Below are 19,417 nucleotides of genomic sequence, written 5' to 3' on the forward strand. Positions count from 1 at the left end.
TTTTTTGAGACCGGGTCTCACTCCATTGCCTGGGCTGGCGTGCAACAGTGCAACCACAGCTCACTGCAGTCTCAGCCTCCTGGGTTCAAGCCATCCTCCCACCTCAGCCTCTCAAGCAGCTGGGACTACAGGCTTGGGTCACTAAGCTTGGCTAATTTAAAAAAATTTTTTGTAGAGACTGTGGTCTCACTATGTTGCCTAGCCTGGTCTCTAACACCTGGGCTCAAGTGCTCCTCCCACCTCAGCCTTCCAAAGCACTGGCATTGCAGGCATGAGCCACTGAGCCTGGCTCTGAGACTTCTGCGTCGAGCAGAAACCCAGGCATTGTCACTAATCGAAACATACATGGAGACCGGGCGCGGTGGCTCACGCCTGTAATCCCAGCACTTTGGGAGGCTGAGGCGGGCGGATCACCTGAGGTCAGGAGTTCGAGACCAGCCTGGCCAACATGGTGAAACTCCGTCTCTGCTAAAAATACAAAAATTAGCCGGGTGTGGTGGTGGGCACCTGTAGTCCCAGCTACTCGGGAGGCTGAGGCAGAAGAATTGCTTGAACCTGGGAAGCAGAGGTTGAGTAAGTTGAGATCACGCCATTGCACTCCAGCCTGGGTGACAAGAGCAAAAACTCCATCTCAAGAAAATAAAATAAAATACAATAAAATAAAATAAAATAAAAAGAATAATAGTCTCCAGTCCCATCCAGGTTGCTGTGAATGCCATGAATGTATTCCTTTTTATGGCTGAATAGTATTCCACTGTATGTATATATCAGTTTCTTTATCCACTCATTGAATGATGGGCATTTGCCACCCTGGTTTTCTGGTGGCCTTTGGAGTCTGGGCCAGCTGAGCCCAGGTACATTCTCTATCCTGTCAGCCCATCCCATCCTGCTGACAGCAAGGCTCAAGGAACTGCAACTCTGAGTGGGCATGAGCATAACTGCCTTTAACTCCAGCACACTGTTGGACGTCCCTACAAAGGTCTGGAGCCATCTTCCCAGGGAAAGGCCAGGAATTACAGACCCAGACTAGCCCTGGGGCTCCCTTCACCAGCCCCTGATGTGACCCCAAAGCCATCAAGTTATGCAGCTTAACAAATGCTACATGCAGCTGGAGACCACAAATGCTGATGGAATCCTATGGGCGCCCCAACCCTTACACCCCGATCTCACCATTCTAAGATATGGGGCCCCTGTTCCCAACCCTTACACCCCGATTCCACCATTCCAAGAGGCCCAATTTAGAGTAGAGGAGACACCAGGAAGACAGAGATGGAAGGGACGTGGGGAGCTGCTGAATCCATTCATATATTGCTGGTGGGCAGGTGAGATGCTGCAACCCGTATAGATGCAATATAGCACTCTCCATTAATGTTACAAATAACCTCTGATCCAGTAACCCCTCTTCTGAGAATCTGTCCTACAGATATAACTGCATGATTATTTAGTTATAATAGCAAAAGACTGGAAGCCATCCACATGCCCATCAACAGGGGACAGGTTAAGCAAAATGGTACATCTCTAGCAGAATATCATGCAACTCTGAGAAAGAATGAATATGCTCTCTAGGAATGAATAATGGAAAGCTCGCCAACAGCAAGATGCAGAATGGTATAATTGCATGACACCTTTCAATTACAAAAAGGGAGGTGTGAACAAAGACTACAATCTTTTTTATCAGTATAAAAAACTTGGCTGGGTGCGATGGCTCACGCCTGTAATCCCAGCACTTTGGGAGGCCAAGGCGGGTGGATCACAAGGTCAGGAGATGGAGACCATCCTGGGTAACATAGTGAAACCCCGTCTCTACCTAAAAAAAAAAAAAAAACTCTAGCCCGGGTGCAGTGGCTCACATCTATAATCCCAACACTTTGGGAGGCCAAGGTGGGAAGATCACTTGAGCCAAGAAGTTTGAGACCAGCCTAGGCAACATAGGGAGACCCCATCTCTACAAAAATTTTAAAAATTAGCTGGGTGTGGTGACATGAGCCTGTATCCTAGCTACTGAAGAGGCGGAGGTGGGAGGATTGCTTGAGCCCAGCACACGGAGGTTGCAGTGAGCTGAGATTGCACCACTGCACTCCAGCCTGGGTGACAGAATGAAACCCTGTCTCAAAAAACAAAAAACCAACCAAACAAACAAAAAACCAACAAAAGAAAACCTCTAGAGGGATGCGTGAGAAACAAAAGTGGTCACCTGTGTGGGACTTGTACACAGACAGGAAGTGGGTGAATAAGAGCAGAGAAAAGAGTGAGACTTTTCACTGCACACTTTTTTTTTTTTTTTTTTTAAAGACAGAGTCTCACTCTGTCACCCAGGCTGGAGTGCAGCGGGCACGATCTCTGCTCACTGTAACCTCTGCCTCCCAGGCTCAAGTGATCCTCCTACCTCAGCCTGCCGAGTAGCTGGGACTGCAGGCGTGCACTACCATGCCTGGCTAAATTTTTAAAAATTTTTAGTAGAGACAGGGTTTCACCATGTTGCCCAGGCTGGTCTCGAACTCCTGAGCTCAAGCAATCTGCCCGTCTCAGCCTTCCAAGGTGCTGGGATTACAGGTGTGAGCCACTGTGCCCGGCCCCACTGTATCCTTTTTATATGGTTTTGATTTTTGAACCAGTTAAATATATTACGAACGCAAAATTAATTATAATAATTGAGTGGGTGACCAGCACTAGGGTTCCCATCATGAGATGATGCCAGAGTCTCTCCAATCTAGGTGTGAATCAGAATTCACAAAACCCAGGAAGGCTGGGTCGCCCGTGGGCATCCCCTGTTTCACCTCCTCCCTCAACAAACAGGATCTGCGGAATCGTTTGGTTTCCCACCACTAGGGGGCGCATGTGGGCTCTGCTTAGGGCAGCAGCAGCAGGTGACCTGAGCGGGGCAGGGATTAGAGAAACGATCCAGCGGGCTGAGACAAGCTAAGGTGTCTCAGGAGCTCACGTTAATGAACTATAGCTCGGCTGCTAGAAAATGCAGCAGTGGGCCAGGCGCGGTGGCTCACGCCTGTAATCCCAGCACTTTGGGAGGCTGAGGCGGGCGGATCATGAGGTCAGGAGATCCAGACCATCCTGGCTAACATGGTGAAACCCCGTCTCTACTAAAAATACAAAAAATTAGCCGGGCACGGTGGCGGGCGCCTGTAGTCCCAGCTACTGGGGAGGCTGAGGCAGGCGAGTGGTGTGAACCCAGGAGGTGGAGCTTTCAGTGACCCCAGATCGCGCCACTGCACTCCAGCCTGGGCGACAGAGCGAGACTCCGTCTCAAAAAAAAAAAAAAAAGAAAATGCAGCAGTGGTTGGTAGGGTCATCAGTCAGCCCAGGGAGCCTCAGAAGCAGGGCTGGGTCTCCGCACCTGCATTCTGCCTTGGCTCTCATGTGCATATATATCTACGTTGAAAGCTGCACTCAGCAGCCTGGACAAGCCCAGCCTGGTAACAGTGGGAACCACTGAGTGGCCTTCAGAGGACTAGCCTAGTTTGCTTGAGGTACAGGGACAGAGTTAGCACAACTCGACATGAAACTGGGCCCGAGATGCTGGGCCCGGAGTTGGGAATGGGAGGACAGCAAGTTGGCAGGTGTGGCTTGCTCCCCACCTCCGGCCCGCTTTCACCTTTTACTACCAGCTGCCATCTGCACGACAGGGGAGTTCAGCCACCGTTGCCACACAGAACCCAAGCGAGGAAGTGCAGGCAGGGCAGCCAGCCTCAGGTGGTCCATTCTGGACCTGGGGCTTTGGGAGACACTAATTAGAGCAGAATTCAGAAGCCGAATGCCTGCCTGGGGGGCCAGTGGTTCAGGACCCTGCATGGTGGAACCAAGAATGCCGGAGAGGAGCAGCCTTCCTGGAGATAAAGGAATGGGTGGGAGGACCTGCCTCTTTCAAGTAACAACTGAAGGAGAAAAAGCATCAAGTATCTTTACTCCAACTGCCCGTGGAAGGAGCCAGTGTTTCATCTGCCGCAGACGAGGTGAGAGGAGCGAAGAGCCATCATCAAGCGTGACCTGCCCCCTCTTCCCCGCCTCTCTCCCTGGCTATTTCCACCCAGGGATTTGTAGTGGCCGCCTTTACTCAGATGAGCATTTCTGCGGTAACTAGGGTGCATTTTCTCAGCCTGCACTGGTGATACTGGTTGTTTGCTTCAACTTTGGAAGGCATTCAGCCCTGCTCAACCCCCAAAGCAAGAAAGCAACATTCGCAACCGGACTCCGATTGGAAGGATAAAGAACCGTCCTGAGTTTCTGGAACCTAGAACCAAGCAGGGGGAAATGAAATCCGTGCTACACATCCCATTGTCCTTGTCCTGCTGGAGATGCAAGACAGGGTCTGCATGCACAGTGCTCATGGCGGCTACCCAGGGAACCAGGCCAGGGCCAGCCTCTCATGCGGTGGACACTGATGTGGGCACACTCCGCTGGCTGGGTAAGGAAGCCACAGTCTCCCGGAGTGTCTCTGGACACCATGAGCCCACCGTTCAACGACCAGAGCTTCGTCTGCACGAGGGCCAACTCCTCAATGCCGCCGCCCCTCTAGTCTCTACTTCTGGGTAGGCCTCACAGGCAGACCAATCCCTGGGCAGCACAGAGTATGGAGCAACACAGAGGTGGCTTCAAACACTAGCTCCTCTCCGTGTTTTTTTTTTTTTTTTTTGAGACTGAGTCTCGCTCTATTGCCCAGGTTGGAGTGCAGTGGCGCGATCTTGGCTTACTGCAATCTCTGTCTCCCAGGTTCAAGCAATTCTCCTGCCTCACCCTCCCAAGTAGCTGGGATTACAGGCACCCACCATCACGGCCGGCTAATTTTTGTATTTTTAGTAGAGAGGGGGTTTTACCATGTTGGCCAGGCTGGTCTCGAACTCCTGACCTCAAGTGATCCACCTGCCTCAGCCTCCCAAAGTGTTGGGATTACAGGCGTGAGCCACCGCGCCCAGCCCACTGGCTCCTCTCCTTACTGGCTGTTTGACTTTGGGCAAGTCACTAAACCTCTCTGAGCTTCTGCTGTAATTAGGGAGAAAATCAGGGTCCACCTCAATGGATGCCGGGTGATGAAAAGTAACAGCATATCCCAAGGTGCGAAAGGCTTCTCGGCCCCTGCCTAGCACACCAAAGGGGACTGATGAATGCAGATGCCTTCCCTCCCTGCACCCCATGCCCAGTCCCTGCCTTCATCTCATTCCTAGGGATAGTCTAGTTGGACTCGTCTCTGAGGTCACCTTCCACCTGCACCGTTTCTTTTTTTTTTTTTTTTGAGACGGAGTCTCGCTCTGTCGTCCAGGCTGGAGTGTAGTGGTGCGATCTCTGCTCACTGCAAGCTCTGCCTCCTGGGTTCACGCCATTCTCCTGCCTCAGCCTCCCAAGTAGCTGGGACTACAGGTGCCCACCACCACGCCTGGCTAATTTTTTGTATTTTTAGTAGAGACGGGGTTTCACCATGTTAGCCAGGATGGTCTCGATCTCCTGACCTTGTGATCTGCCCGCCTCGGCCTCCCAAAGTGTTGGGATTACAGGCGTGAGCCACCGCGCCCAGCATGCACCGTTTCTTATGTCTTTTTTTTTTTTTTTTTTTTTTTGAGACTGAGTCTCGCTCTGTCGCCCAGGCTGGAGTACAGTGGTGCGGTCTTGGCTCACTGCAACCTCCACCACCTGGGTTCAAGTGATTCTCCTGCCTCAGCCTCCCCATTAGTTGGAATTATAGATGTGCACCACCACACCTGGCACATTTTTGTATTTTTTGTAGAGACGGTGTTTCACTGTTGGCCAGGCTGGTCTAGAACTCCTGACCTCAGGTGATCCACCTGCCTTGGCCTCGCAAAGTGCTGAGATTACAGGCGTGAGCCACTGCACCCCACCTCCCTTGCACCTTTTCGCAGACGCTACTCCAGCAAACTTCTCTTTTTTATGCCTGCAATTTTTCCCTATTAGATACTTCCCATTAGAATATAAACATTCTAGGCTAGACGCAGTGGCTCACACCTGTAATCCCAGCACTTTGGGAGACTGAGGCAGGTGGATCACCTGAGGTCAGGAGTTTGAGACCAGTCTGGGCATCATGGTGAAACCGCGTCTCTACTAAAAATACAAAAATTAGGCCAGGCGCGGTGGCTCACGCCTGTAATCCCAGCACTTTGGGAGGCCGAGGCGGGCGGATCACGAGGTCAGGAGATCGAGACCACGGTGAAACCCCATCTCTACTAAAAATACAAAAAATTGGCCTGGCGTGGTGGCGGGCGCCTGTAGTCCCAGCTACGCGGAGAGGCTGAGGCAGGAGAATGGCATGAACCTGGGAGGCGGAGCTTGCAGTGAGCCGAGATTGCGCCACTGCACTCCAGCCTGGGTGACAGAGCGAGACACCGTCTCAAAAAAAAAAAAAAAAAAACACAAAAAACATGTACTTATACCTTTATTGCACTGACGAAATTAATAACAATTCCTTTATATTATCACATTTCCTTACTGAGTTCCTGATGTTCAAATTTCTGATTCTCCAGATGCTCCAAACTTCCAGAAACATAGATTCCCAGATGGAATCCTGGGGAAGGCTCGAGGAGGCTTTATAGGAAAGGTTGTAAGGTCACTTTTTTTTTTTAGACCAAGTCTTGCTCTGTCGCCCAGGCTGGAGTGCAGTGGCACAATCTCGGCTCACTGAAACCTCTGTTCTCAGGTTCAAGTGATTCTCCTGCCTCAGCCTCCCAAAGAGCTGGGATTACAGGCACGCACCACCACGCCCAGGTAATTTTTGTATTTTTAGTAGAGACGGGGCTTCGCCATTTTGGCCAGGCTGGTCTCGAACTGCTGACCTCAGGTGATCCACCCGGCTGAGCCTCCCAAAGTGCTGGGATTGCAGGTGTGAGCCACTGTGCCTGGCCTATGCTCACTTTCAAAAACAAAGCAGATATGGGGTGGGGTGGTGGCTCATGCCTGTAATCCCAGCACTTTGGGAGGCTGAGGTGGGTGGATCACTTGAGGTCAGGAGTTTGAGACCAGCCTGGTCAACATGGCGAAACCCCATCTCTACAAAAATACAAAAAAGTAGCTGAGTGTGGTGGCGCGTAGACCTGTAGGACCAGCTACTCAGGAGGCTGAGGTGAGACGATCGCCTGAACCCAGAAGGTCGAGGCTGAGTGAGCTATGATCACACCACTGCACTCCAGCCTGGGAGACAGAGTGAGACTCCAACTCAAACAAAACGAAACAAAACAAAACAAAAACCAAAGTAGAATGGGATTCAGCACCTACTGCATACCCAGATCCACGCTGTGTGTGTTGCCTGCATTGTTCTTCTATTCCTTACATCTGCCTTCTGGGGTAGGCTCAGAGATGAGTAACCATGGCTACGCACTTCGTGGCACGGCCAGAACGTGAACCCAGGTCTGTGTGACCCCAAAGTCCCAGCTATGAACACTCCCATTTGCCCTCCACGATGCCCCAAGATAGAGTGAGGGGAGTCAGCTCCTTCAGAGCTCCCTCCTTCCTCTTAGATCATTTCTGGATGGAAGGCACAAGTTAGATAGCAAGAGAATGAGCTGTTCATTCCCTGTGGGTGGGAAGGAGGAGGAACCTGCTCCTCCTTTTTGTGGCGATGGGGTCTTTTTTGCCCAGGCTGGTCTCGAACTCCTGCAAGGGATCCTCCCGCCTCAGCCTCCAGGAATCCCTTTTACTGAAAAGAGACAGGATGAAGACTGCCTGGAGTCCAAATCTCAGAATGTGCTGAAATATCGCTGGCTGCAATATCCCAGGGCAGAGGCAAGCCTTCCCTAGTACCGGCCTTTCTCCCAGCTTATTAGCATCTCCTTGCCATTCCCTGAAGGAGCTCACTGCAGGGCAGACCTTCCTGGCTAATGAAAGCTGCCTAGCAACAGGGAGCTGGTTAATAAAGCCTGATGTTATTCCCAGCTCCACAGACTCCACCCTTCTCGAATTACAGCTCATCCTCAGTCTGAAGCAACCCTCATGTTGACCCACTTGCACACAGGAGGGCAGGGAATCTGATGACTGAGGACGCAGGCTGGTGTCTGCCCCAATCCCTGGGGGGTGGGGAGGCTGAGGTCCTAGGAGATATGATTGGCCTGAGAACCTACTCTGCCTGGCCAGAAGCTTCTCTGTGAGCCTCTGAAACCTGCTCTACCAGCCAAAAGTTAAAAAGCAAACTCAGTGCCCAATCGGAATAGGGTAAATAAAACACTACGGACCTCAGGCAGAGGTATGCACCTGTAATCCCAGTTACTTGGGAGGCTGAGGCAGGAGCATACCTGGAGCCCAGGAGTTTGAGACCAATCTGGGCCACATAGCAAGACCTCATCTGAAAAAAAAAAAAAAAAAAGAAAAAGAAAAAAGTAATAAAGAAAAAAAAAGAAAAGAAATACCGTGGAGGCAGACACTCCTAGATCTGAGCCAGAGGAGAGCAGGCCCAGAGACATGATGGGTTGGTGCCTACATTACCCCAGATCCCTGATGGCAATAGAATAACTGTGCCCTCTCTAAGTACATGCATGACTACTTCAGAGGCAGAGTTCAAGAGTGAAACGTAGGAGAATTTGCTGTTTAACCCTGACCTTGAGTGCTCTGCCCACAAATGCACGTTGAAAGCACCTTCCCCTGGCTGGGCGCGGTGGCTCACGCCTGTAATCCCAGCACTTTGGGAGGCCGAGGTGGGCGGATCACAAGGTCAGGAGATCGAGACCATCATGGCTAACGGTGAAACCCCGTCTCTACTAAAAATACAAAAACAAAATTAGCCGCGTGTGGTGGCGGGCGCCTGTAGCCCCAGCTACTACTAAGTACTAAGGAGGCTGAGGGGGGATAATGGCGTGAACCCGGGAGGCGGAGCTTGTAGTGAGCCAAGATGGGGCCACTGCACTCCAGCCTGGGCAACAGAATGAGAATCCGTCTCAAAAAAAAAAAAAGAAAAAACAAAAGCACCTTCCCCTGCAGGGGATGGGGCGACAGGAGATACCAGCCTATACTTTAATTCAACAGTAAGTCTTTATATTAAAATGAAAAAAAATCCAAAAACCATATTATAGAGAAAAATGTAAACTTGACGTGATGTTTTAAGATAAAAAGGATAAAAGGATATATCAAAGACCTCTCCCCAACAGTGGTAGTTTTTGGGTTTTGTTTAAAAAAAAAAAAAAAAAAAATGAGGCCAGGTGTGATGGCTCACATCTGTAATCCCAGCACTTTGGGAGGCCAAGGTGGGCAGATCACCTGAGGTCAGGAGTTCGAGACCAGCCTGGCCAACACGGTGAAACCCCTGTCTCCACTAAAAATACAAAAATTAGCTGGGTGTGGTGGCAGGCGCCCGTAATGCCAGCTACTCAGGAGGCTGAGGCAGGAAAATTGCTTGAACCCGAGAGGTGGAGGTTGCAGTGAGCTGAGATAGCTCCACGGAACTCCAGCCTGGGCAGCACAGTGAGACTCCATCTCTAAATAAATAAATAAATAAATAAATAAATAAATAAATAAACTAGACGGGGTCTCTCTCTCTCTCTGTTGCCCAAGCTGGAGTGCAGTGGTGCAATCATAGCTCACTGCAGCCTCAACCTCCCGGGCTCAAGCGATCCTCCACCTCAGCCTCTGGAGTAGCTGGGACTACAGGTGTGCACCACCATGCCCAGCAAGTTACTTATTTTTTTGCAGAAATTGTGTCTTGTAATATTGCCCAGGCTGGTCTCAAGCTTCTGGTCTCAACGGATCCTCCCGCCTCAGCCTCCCAGAGCACTGGGATTACAGGTGTGAGTCACCATGCCTGGCCCCATAGTGGTAGTTTTGAGCCCATTCTCCAAGCGCCACCCTCCACTGGCACAGAGGTGGCAGTTACAGAGGTTCTGATCCTCGGGCCTGGGAACAGCACACAGAGAACCCCACCCACCCCCCTGCCGCCGCCGGCCTGGTTTGCCAGCGAAAACTTCCACACAAGGGAAGTTTCTACTCGCAGGGGCCTACTGCATACCCAGCTTCTGGACAGACGGGTTTAAGAACAACCACAGCAAACACTCAACAAAGCAATTTTCTAGCCAGTCCTAGGAGTCTCGCCCCTCCCTTTGGGTAACAGGAATGGGTATCTGGCTGCAAACTTTCCCGGGTTTGCCCATGGTCAGGTCTTGACCCAGTGATTCTTCAGGAAGGCTCTCCAGGAAGGCTCTGTGTTTTCTGTTTAAATGACGCATTCTAAGAAGTTCAGAAAAGCTCGTATTGCCTAGGCCTGGCTCTCCTCAGTCACCCCCAACCCTCCTCTGCCAAGAACCATGGGTCGGTGTGGAGTCGAGGGGCCCAGTACACAAGGGTCCCTTGAAACTAGGGACTGTGGTGTCGCTGGGCTGGTAATTCAGTCTCCACAGACTTCACTCTGCTCTTGACCTCTCAGCACGTTCTCTATACTCCCATTTCTCCCACAACAAAGCTGAATTCCGGACGTGGCTAGGGCAGTAGCAAGGCATGGTTTAAGTCTGGATCAACTTCAGAATAAAAATGCATTTCAGAGCATTTTTCCAGGGACTGAGGGAGACTGGCACATCAGAATCTCCAAAAAGGCAGACAGGGGTGGTGTTTTTGATCCATACCTTGCTAGTCTTCCCTCCCCGTCCCCCGCAAGAGTCTCTCGTGATTCCACCATGCAATGCAAGGAAGCTGCTTTGCAGGCAGAGGAAAAAGGTTGATTATCAATGCTTTCAATGAGCCTCAGTTCCAGCCCAAATTGGGATTTATCTCACCACTGAGCACCAATTTTGACAAAGCATAAGGATTCCTCTGTCCGTGGGCCCTGAGATACCCTGGCCTGACTCAGCCCGATACTGTTGGAACCTCTCCTGCTCCTGTTCTCCATGACTGTATGGAACCCAAAACAGAGGCTGCATGCCGGCAGAGGCTGGCAGATGTCTTTTGTGTGGCCCACACAATTTTTTTCTAAATGGGAATTAGCTGTCGGTATTTAAAAAGTAGGAAATTTCTTTCTTTTTTTTTCTTTTCTTTTTTTTTTTTTTTTTTTGAAACAGAGTCTTGTTCTGTTGCCCAGGCTGGAGTGCAGTGGCGTGATCTCGGCTCACTGCAACCTCCGCCTCCCAGGTTCAGGCCATTCTCCTGCCTCAGCCTCCCAAGTAGCTGGGGCTACAGACGCCCGCCACCACGCCCAGCTAATTTTTTGTATTTTTAGTAGAGACAGGGTTTCACCGCGTTAGCCAGGATGGTCTCGATCTCCTGACCTTGTGATCTGCCCGCCTCGGCCTCCCAAAGTGCTGGGATTACAGGTGTGAGCCACTGCGCCCGGCCACTTTTTTTTTTTTTTTTTGAGACGGAATTTCGCTCATTGCCCAAGCTGGAGATCTTAGCTCATTGCAACCTCCACCTCCTGGGTTGAAGCGATTCTCCTGCCTCAGCCTCCCGAGTAGCTGGGATTACAGGTATGCGCCACCACACCCGGCTAATTTTTCTTATTTTTAGTAGAGACAGGGTTTTGCCATGTTGGCCAGGCTGGTCTTGAACTCCTGACCTTAAATGATCTACCCGCCTCAGCCTCCCAAAGTGCTGGGACAGATGTGAGCCACCCCGGCCAAAAATAGGAAATTTCATATAAAAACCCAGACTTCTGGCTTCAAGTAAGATGAAAATAAAACAGAGGCCATGAGAAGCCTGGGCCCAAATTCCTGCACGAGCCAAAATAACGGCTGCCCGTCTTCACACAGGGCAAGTGCCGGCCGGGTCGCCTCAGTCTCCGCCACTGCCTCACATCCCGCTAGCTTCCCCTGTAGTCATTTTTTGTCTGGCCCTGTAAGCACTGAATTTCGTAGTGGTGGCACTAAGGCACCTCCTGAGGACTGACAGCACGGGGCTCCTCTTGCTCCTGGGCAGTTTAGAAGCCTGGAGACTCAAGGGCCTTGTTCTATTCCAGCTACTGAAACTGACTGAAAGGAGAAAAACCATTCCTTTGGGTATGATATCCCTGCCTCCTGGAAAGAGCCCTCAAAGTGGGCTCTCAAAGTGGGGTCCCCAGACCTACTAGAATCAGAAACTCCAGAGTTGGGACCCAGAAATCTGTGTTTTACCAAGCCCTTCAGGTGACTCTGATGCATGCTAAAATGTGAGAATTACTATCCTGGGAAACTAAAAATATGCAGATTCTTGACCCCTGAACATCCTGATTTAGCAGGTCTGCAAATGGGGCCAAAGAGGATTTCAAAAGCTTCCAAGTTGATTTGGACTTGCAGCCAGATTTCAGAGCTACTAAACCTGAGGACTCATCTTTTCCCGGCCCCAGGCCAGGGTCCTTGGCCCTAGACCCACCTCCCATCATCCTTCAGTCACTCACTCACCACATAAAGCAATGATGTGGCTGCTGTCTTCATGCACAAACTTCAGGCAGAAGACAAAAGGGAAAGCCCTACTACTCTCCAGGGGCTCGTGGACTGACTGGAGGACAGCTGACAGCTTCTTCTCACGCTAATGGCCTGAATGTGAGACGTCCACAGCCTCCTCCTGCCTCATGCCCCTTCTCCCTCCTTCTCCCAGGGCCACCCACACACGGTGCCCATGCACAAGCTGTCTGCACCGTTTTATTCTGTTTTCTCTAGTGTGTGTGCTTTGATGAAGCCCAGCACCAAGCCACACATAACTGGGCTGCCAGTACAGCCCTTCTGGTGACAACAGACACTGGTGAATGTCAAGAGAACATAGCACAGGAGGAAAGGAAGAGAATTCTAATACTTTTTTTTTTTTTTGAGACGGAGTCTCACTCTGTCACCCAGGCTGGAGTGCAGCAGTGCGATCTCGGCTCACTGCAAGCTCCACCTCCCGGGATCCCACCATTCTCTTGCCTCAGCCTCCCGAGTAGCTGGGACTACAGGCACCCACCACCATGCCCAGCTAATTTTTTGTATTTTTAGTAGAGACGGGGTTTCACCATGTTAGCCAGGATGGTCTCGATCTCCTGACCTCGTGATCCACCCGCCTCGGCCTCCCAAAGTGCTGGGATTACAGGCGCTTGCCACCACACCCTGCTAATTTTTATATTTTTAGTAGAGATGGGGTTTCACCAAGTTGGCCAGGCTGGTCTCGAACTCCTGACCTCAGGTGATCCGCCTGCCTTGCCTCCCAGAGTGCTGGGATTACAGGCGTGAGCCACTGTGCCCGGCGAGAATTCTAATACTCTTCAAAGCTGCTTATCATAATACTGGCATGCTTTTTTTCCCAGAGCATAGGTTCTGCTGAGAAAAACTGAGGTCAGGCTGTGTCTTGTAAACCTGGGAATCATTATTCCATCATCTCAAAGAACTGGGAAAACCTTCCCAAACTGACATGGTGTGAACTCAAGTCCTACAAACCTACCTTCAGCCTCAACAGCCAAAGGAGGAGAGACGAACATTCTTTGAGTGCTTACAATGCTACGAACAAATGAACATTTACACACATCATCTCAATCCCCACGAAAATTCCGTGAGGTGGGAATCATCAGCCTGTTTTTAGAGGAGCAAACTGAGGGTGAGAGAAGTTAAGAAACTTGTCCAAGATGACTTAAAAGGCAGGATGCCAGGATTCAAACCCCAGTCTGTCACTCAGACTCTGCTCAGAGGCTGCCTCTCCCTGACTGCCCTCCCACATCTGTTTTTTCTTCCTAGCTCTTATCACGTGCTAAGTTATTGGATGACATATTTACGTGTGCATTTGTTTCCTGTCTGTCTCCCCAACAGAACGTAAGCTCCTGCAGCAGAGACTCTGTCCATCTTGTCACTGCCATTTCCTTGCACGGTGAACAGTGTTTGGCACCTGGTGAGCCCTTGGCGGGGATCTGCTGCTGGATGAGGGGAAGGGCAGCTCTATCTGCTGCGCCTCACTGCCGTCCAAAAGCATCCCTTCCCGTATCTGTTCTTTCATTCTTTTCCCTCCGCAAACCCCAACACCAATCTCAGAGGCCAAGGAATACAACACAGAGAAGGTGAATGTTTCCCTGTCCCTTCAGATGGGGGGTTGAGAAGAAGCTCAAATTCCTAGAAACCCAAGAAGAGTCCGTGTGTAGGGATAGGCTGGCTCCTACAAAGCAAAAGTCTTCATGCTGAGGAGGCAGAAATAGTTTATAAGGGACTCTCTCCTTTCTGGGGCTGGAAGGCTTGGCCACCCCTGCTAGCCCACGCTCAGGCTCTTTTACATCCAGTCAAGTGCTTGGGGTTAGGAGGATGGAGCAACATGGGTGGGATGAAACAGAAAGGGAAAGTGGCACAGAGCATCCAAAAAGCACAAACCCCTCCCCGAAGTCAAAATCAAAATCCGTCAGAGCGCTGGTTCCTGAACTCAAATGACCTAGGGCAGCGGCTCTCAAAGTGGGGTCCCCAGACCTACTAGAATCAGAAACTCCAGGGTTGGGACCCAGAAATCTGTGTTTTACCAAGCCCTTCAGGTGACTCTGAGGCATGCTAAAATGTGAGAATTACTATCCTGGGAAACTAAAAATATGCAGATTCTTGATCCCTGAACATCCTGATTTAGCAGATCTGCAAATGGGGCCAAAGAGGATTTCAAAAGCTTCCAAGTTGATTTGGACTTGCAGCCAGATTTCAGAGCTACTAAACCTGAGGACTCATCTTTTCCCGGCCCCAGGCCAGGGTCCTCGGCTCTAGACCCACCTCCCATCATCCTTCAGTCACTCACTCACCACATAAAGCAATGATGTGGCTGCTGTCTTCATGCACAAACTTCCTGGTGACAGCCTCCTCCATGATTTGCTTCACCTGCGGAGACATGGACAGCACCACTGCTTTTATTATTATTTCTCCTTACCAAAGACCTCTGGGCAAATAAATAGTTTGGTTCCGCCCTTCTGGTCTGAAGGGCACTTTCAGACACTTGCAGAGATGACAGGGATGAAAGGAGTGGGGAAGCCAAGTTTCTTCAGCACAGTCCGATTCGAGTCTTTTGGAGAGGAAACCAGGGAAAGAGATGCCAAAAACCCATCAAACAATCAGTGCATGTTCCAGCCCAGGTGGAAGTGCCCTGCCTTGGAGAACAGGAATAGGATGCTGTTTGCTCATCTGTTCTCAGCTGACGAAGGGCTTCTGGGCAGACATACTGTCCTTTAGAGACAAACCATCTCGGTACAGCCTGCAGATAAACAACCTGCCCCTCCTCCTTTTCTCCCTATTCGCCGAAGTTAGGGGTAGATCTCATACCTCAGGGACACCCTCTACATGCTCAAAAGCCCAGCCTTCTTTCAATCTAGGGTCTAAAACTCTGATGTTTGGGGTTCCCACCTGGATGTAAAAGTTCCCAAATACCTTGTAAGGTAAACAGTCATTTCTTTTGTTTTTGAGACGGAGTCTCGCTCTGTTGCCCAGGCTGGAGTGCAGTGGCGCGATCTCAGCTCACTGCAGCCGCTGCCTCCCGGGTTCAAGCGATTCTCCTGCCTCAGCCTCCCGAGTAGCTGGGACAACAGGTGCATGCCATCACACCCTGCTAATCTGTGTATTTTTAGTAAAGATGGGGTTTCACCATATTGGTCAGGCTGGTCTCGAACTCCTGACCTCAGGTGATCCACCCGCCTCGGCCTCCCAAAGTGCTGGGATTACAGGCGTGAGCCACTGTGCCCCGTCGGTCATTTCTTTCTTTAAGAAAGCACTTAAAAAGAAACCTTTTTAATTGATGTGCAGTAAACATATAAAAGAACTTATATCACAATTACACAGCATGGTGAATTTTCACAAACTGAACACTCCTGGGAAATCAGCAACTAGAGCAAGAAACAGAACATGTGACCAACACCCTCGCCTCATCACCTTCCCTTCTAGTCACTATTCCCCTAAGGGTGCCCATTCTCCTGATTCCAACACGACAGTTTTGTGGGTTTTTATACTTTTTTTTTTTTTTGAGATGGAGTTTCGCTCTTTTGCCCAGGCTGGAGTGAAGTGGCACGTTCTCGGCTCACTGCAACCTCCAACTCCCGGGTTCAAGTGATTCTCCTGCGTCAGCCTCCAGAGTAGCCGGGATTACAGGCGTGTACCACCACGCCTGGTTGTTTTTGTTTTTGTTTTTGTTTGAGACGGAGTCTCGCTCTGTCGCCCAGGCTGGAGTGCAGTGTCACGATCTCGGCTCACTGCAAGCTCCGCCTCCCGGGTTCACGCCATTCTCCTGCCTCAGCCTCTCCGAGTAGCTGGGACTACAGGCGCCCGCCACCACGCCCGGCTAATTTTTTTTTTGTATTTTTAGTAGAGACGGGGTTTCTCCATGTTGGCCAGGCTGGTCTTGAACTCCTGACCTCAGGTGATCCACCCGTGTTGGCCTCCCAAAGTGCTGGGATTACAAGTGTGAGCCACCACACCCGGCCTGGGTTTTTATACTTGTTATAAGTGGAATCACTCAGTGTGTAGTGTTTTGTGACTAGTTTGTTTTGCTCACCTGTGTCATTCTGAAATTTGTTCATGTTGCGTATAGTTGTAGATTGTTCATTCTCCGTGCATGTTGTGTACAGGTGTAGATTGTTCACTCTCCGTGGTGTGAACGTACAAACAACTGGCGTTGGGTGGTTTCCAGTTCGGGGCTGTTATGAATATTGCTGCTATGAACATTGACGACATGTCTTCTGGTGAACGAATGTTTCGGATTTATGTTTCCAGGCAAGGAATGTCTGATGCACACACTTTGCTTTATTAGATATTGCCAAATTGTTCTCCAAAGTTGGTTATACCAGTTTACACTCCCATGTATGAGCTTCTGGTGGTTCCCAACATTTAACCCAAACTCTGTTGATGTCCTGGGGGAACCTGCTAGCAGGCAGTCCTAGTACTGGAGATTATAGAGATTACCTAGTGTAGAATGTTACACATAAAGTGAGCCTTGGGTAGAGCTGGTCTTCCCCATTCTTTAGACAGGAATGTAATGTTCTGATGCTCTCCAGGTTCCCAAGACCCTTAGTCAAGACTGTATAGTTTGGAGGGTGGTAGAACCTCAAAAGCCTGGGGAGGTGGGAATGAGGACCTGGAGGCCCCTCCCTGCTGGAAACTGCTAATGGTTAGTGCTCGGGTAAAAGGGGATCAGATCAATTAATGCACTCTAAGCTGTTAAAAGCTCCCTAGATGGCTGGGCATGGTGGCTCACGCCTGTAATCCCAAGACTTTGGGAGGATCACCTGAGGACCAGGCTGACCAAAATGGTGAAACCCCATCTCTACTAAAAATACAAAAATTAGCCAAGCATCGTGGTGGGTGCCTGTAATCCCAGCTACTCAAGAGGCTGAGGCAGAAGAATCACTTGAACCCGCGAGGCAGAGGTTGCAGTGAGCTGAGATCGCACCACTGCACTCTAGCCTGGGCAACAAGAGTGAAACTCTGTCTCAAAAAACAAACAAACAAACAAACAAAAAAACTTCCTAGATTACCTCCCAAGGATGTTAGCATTCAACAGAGGATAACGTCACAGCTAAAGACCTAGAGGCATCTGAATCAGGCTGATGGGGCAGATTTTTGGGTTAGGACGATCTGCAGATACCCCTAGAATTATACCAGTGGTCCTTTGTGAAAGCCCAGCTTGGTCTACCAATATTCCTGTTGTTTCTCCTTGCAGAAGGGACAGGATGTTTCTGTAGAAATTAAACACTGGGCCGGGCGCTAGGTGGCTCACGCCTATAATCCCAGCACTTTGGGAGGCCGAGGCGGGCAGATCACGAGGTCAGGAGATCGAGACTATCCTGGCTAACATGGTGAAACCCTGTCTCTACTAAAAACACAAAAAATTAGCCGGGCGTGGTGGTGGGCGCCTGTAGTCCCAGCTACTCAGAAGGCTGAGGCAGGAGAAAGGCATGAACCTGGGAGGTGGAGCTTGCAGTGAGCTGAGATGGCACCATTGCACTCCAGGCTGGGCAACAGAGCGAGACTCTGTCTCAAAAAAAAAAAAAAAAAAAAAAAAAAAAAAATCAAACACTGAAGGAGGAAAGGAGAAACATGAGTTAAGAGCAGGTCAACTTTTGTCAGGAATGATACGTAGCTATGGCATATTCTGACATTTCTCACATTTTCTTAGGAATCACTTTTGGAGCAGTACAGTCCAGTTTCTAAGCACTGGTGGAAAAAGTCATCATCCTCTTAAAAAATATTTCCTGGCTGGTTGCAGTGGCTCATGCCTGTAATCCCAGCACCTTGGGAGGCCAAGGCGAGGTCAGGAGATCGAGACTATCCTGGCCAACATGGTGAAACCCCATCTCTACTAAAATACAAAAAATTAGCTGGGTGTGGTGGCATGTGCCTGTAGTCCCAGCTACTTGGGAGGCTGAGGCAGGGGAATCTCTTGAACCCAGGAGGTGGAGGTTGCAGTGAGCTGAGATCGCACCACTGCACTCCAGTCTGGCAACAGAGCAAGACTCCGTCTCCAAAAAAAAAATAATAATAAGTATTTCCCATTATCTGTGACTAACCTCCAAAATTGAATCATACCTATAATCCCAGCATATCCACCTCTAGTGTGGATACAGGTACTTTTCTATTTTGTTTACACTGTTCAAGTATCTGTCACTAGACTGCCTCCTTTCGGAGGAGAATCAAGATTTCTCTTTTCATTGGGGAGAGCAGAATTGGGCTTAAATGCTGACTTGATACACCCCTGGCCTAAGAAACCCTTTTTTGGCCTCTTCACAGCAAAGACTTAATGAAGCTTCTCCTACAAGCTGGAAAGCTGATGGCTTCGACTACATCTTTACCAAGGGGAGGGGTGGGAACAAACATTAGGGCACAGTAGCCAGGCCATGGCTAACGCATGAGAACCATCTAGAGCTTTCCAGGATTTTTGTTGTTGTTGTTGTTGAGACGCTGTCTTGCTCTGTCGCCCAAGCTGGAGTGCAGTGGCGCGATCTGGGCTCACTGCAAGATCTGCCTTCCGGGTTCACGCCATTCTCCTGCCTCTGCCTCCTGAGTAGCTGGGACTACATTCGCCTGCCACCACGCCCGGCTAATTTTTTGTAGAGAGGTTTCACCTTGTTAGCCAGGATGGTCTCAATCTCCTGACCTCATGATCTGCCCACCTCAGCCTCCCAAAGTGCTGGGATTACAGGTGTGAGCCACCATGCCCACCTTTTTTTTTTTTTTGGCAGAGACTTGCTCTGTCACCCAGGCTAGAGTGCAGTGGTTTGATCTTGGCTCACTGCAACCACAACTCCTGGGTTCAAGCGATTCTCCTGCCTCAGCCTTCCGAGTAGCTGGGATTACAGGTGCCCAACACTGTGCCCAACTAATTTTTGTATTTTTTTTTTTTTTTTTCAGTAGAGATGGGATTTCACCATCTTGGCCAGCTGGTCTGGAACTCCTGACCTCATGATCTACCTGCCTCAGCCTCCCAGAGTGCTGGGATTACAGGCGTGAGCCACCACACCTGTCTGCTTTCCAGGATGTTATGAGAGCCCAGACTCTTCCCCAACCCTGAAACTCTAATTAGGGCTCAGCTAAAGTAAATT

The 19,417-nt window shown here is 50.1% G+C and overlaps 1 protein-coding gene across 4 annotated transcripts in view; it reads right to left on the reverse strand.

The window, feature by feature from the left end:
* Positions 1–19,417, reverse strand: part of SGSM2 (small G protein signaling modulator 2) — a 43,817-nt gene that overhangs the window by 22,797 nt on the left and 1,603 nt on the right. For 3 of the 4 annotated variants that reach the window (XM_030800145.1, XM_030800146.1, XM_030800143.1), the window contains exon 2: positions 14,639–14,714. In XM_030800145.1, coding sequence (XP_030656005.1) covers positions 14,639–14,714 — 76 coding nt within the window. Of the gene's footprint in view, positions 1–14,638; positions 14,715–16,374; positions 17,062–19,417 lie in introns of those variants that run through there. The other variant, XM_030800144.1, reaches the window with a different exon arrangement.

The sequence above is a fragment of the Nomascus leucogenys genome, chromosome 19 (genome assembly GCF_006542625.1).
Source record: "Nomascus leucogenys isolate Asia chromosome 19, Asia_NLE_v1, whole genome shotgun sequence".
In the NCBI taxonomy this organism is placed as follows: Eukaryota; Metazoa; Chordata; class Mammalia; order Primates; family Hylobatidae; genus Nomascus; species Nomascus leucogenys.